The sequence below is a fragment of the Propithecus coquereli genome, unplaced genomic scaffold (assembly GCF_000956105.1).
Source record: "Propithecus coquereli isolate 6110/MARCELLA unplaced genomic scaffold, Pcoq_1.0 Scaffold9954, whole genome shotgun sequence".
Taxonomy (NCBI): Eukaryota; Metazoa; Chordata; class Mammalia; order Primates; family Indriidae; genus Propithecus; species Propithecus coquereli.
This window is the reverse complement of record NW_012156345.1, coordinates 1-572: the sequence shown is the minus strand read 5'-3', so window position 1 is coordinate 572 and position 572 is coordinate 1. Positions and strand designations below refer to the sequence as shown.

At 72.6% G+C, this 572-nt stretch overlaps 1 protein-coding gene across 1 annotated transcript in view; it reads left to right on the top strand.

Moving 5' to 3' along the window:
- Positions 1-565, top strand: part of LOC105827254 (protein naked cuticle homolog 2-like) — a gene marked incomplete at both ends in the record, with an annotated part of 11,602 nt that extends 11,037 nt beyond the window's left edge. The window contains one exon of the mRNA XM_012665314.1: positions 222-565. Within this exon, the coding sequence (XP_012520768.1) occupies positions 222-565 (344 nt within the window). The remainder of the gene's footprint in view (positions 1-221) is intronic.
- Between the last annotated feature and the right edge of the window lie 7 nt (positions 566-572).

Here is a 572-nt window from a genome sequence, read left to right as displayed (position 1 = left end):
TGTGGGTGACAGCAGAGGTCCTCTGGAATGGAGCCGCCCTGGAGCCCGCTCCCGGCCGGAGCCTGGGCACGTGGCCGTCTGCACTGCCCTCCCCGTGCGGCCCTTGGTGACACGTGACTTTTGCAAAGAGGGGACAGAAACCTAACCCGTGTTTCCGAGCCCACACGCCGGGGCCTCACGCTCTGTCCCCTGCCCGCAGGGTCCCCTCTGGCGCCGGCCAGGCAGGAGCACCACGCCAAGGCTGCACACCTGCAGAGCAGGTCCCGCTCCCAGGAGCCGGACGCCCACGTCCTGCAGCACCGCAGGTCCCAGGTGCTGGCCGACCACGCTGCACTGGCCGCTGAGCCTGTCCGGGCCCTGGATACGCAGCCCCGGCCGAAGGGGCAGGAGAAGCCGCTGCTCAGGTCCCCCAAGGGCACAGGGAAGCCGCCCGGGCTGCCCGGCGGCAGCAAGCCCGGCAGAGCCTCCGGCCACTACCTGCTGGCCCAGGCCCCGCCGGACGCCCACCACCCCCCGCAGCCCCCGCCCTACGGCCACAAGCGGTACCGGCAGAAGGGCAGGGAGGGCCACTC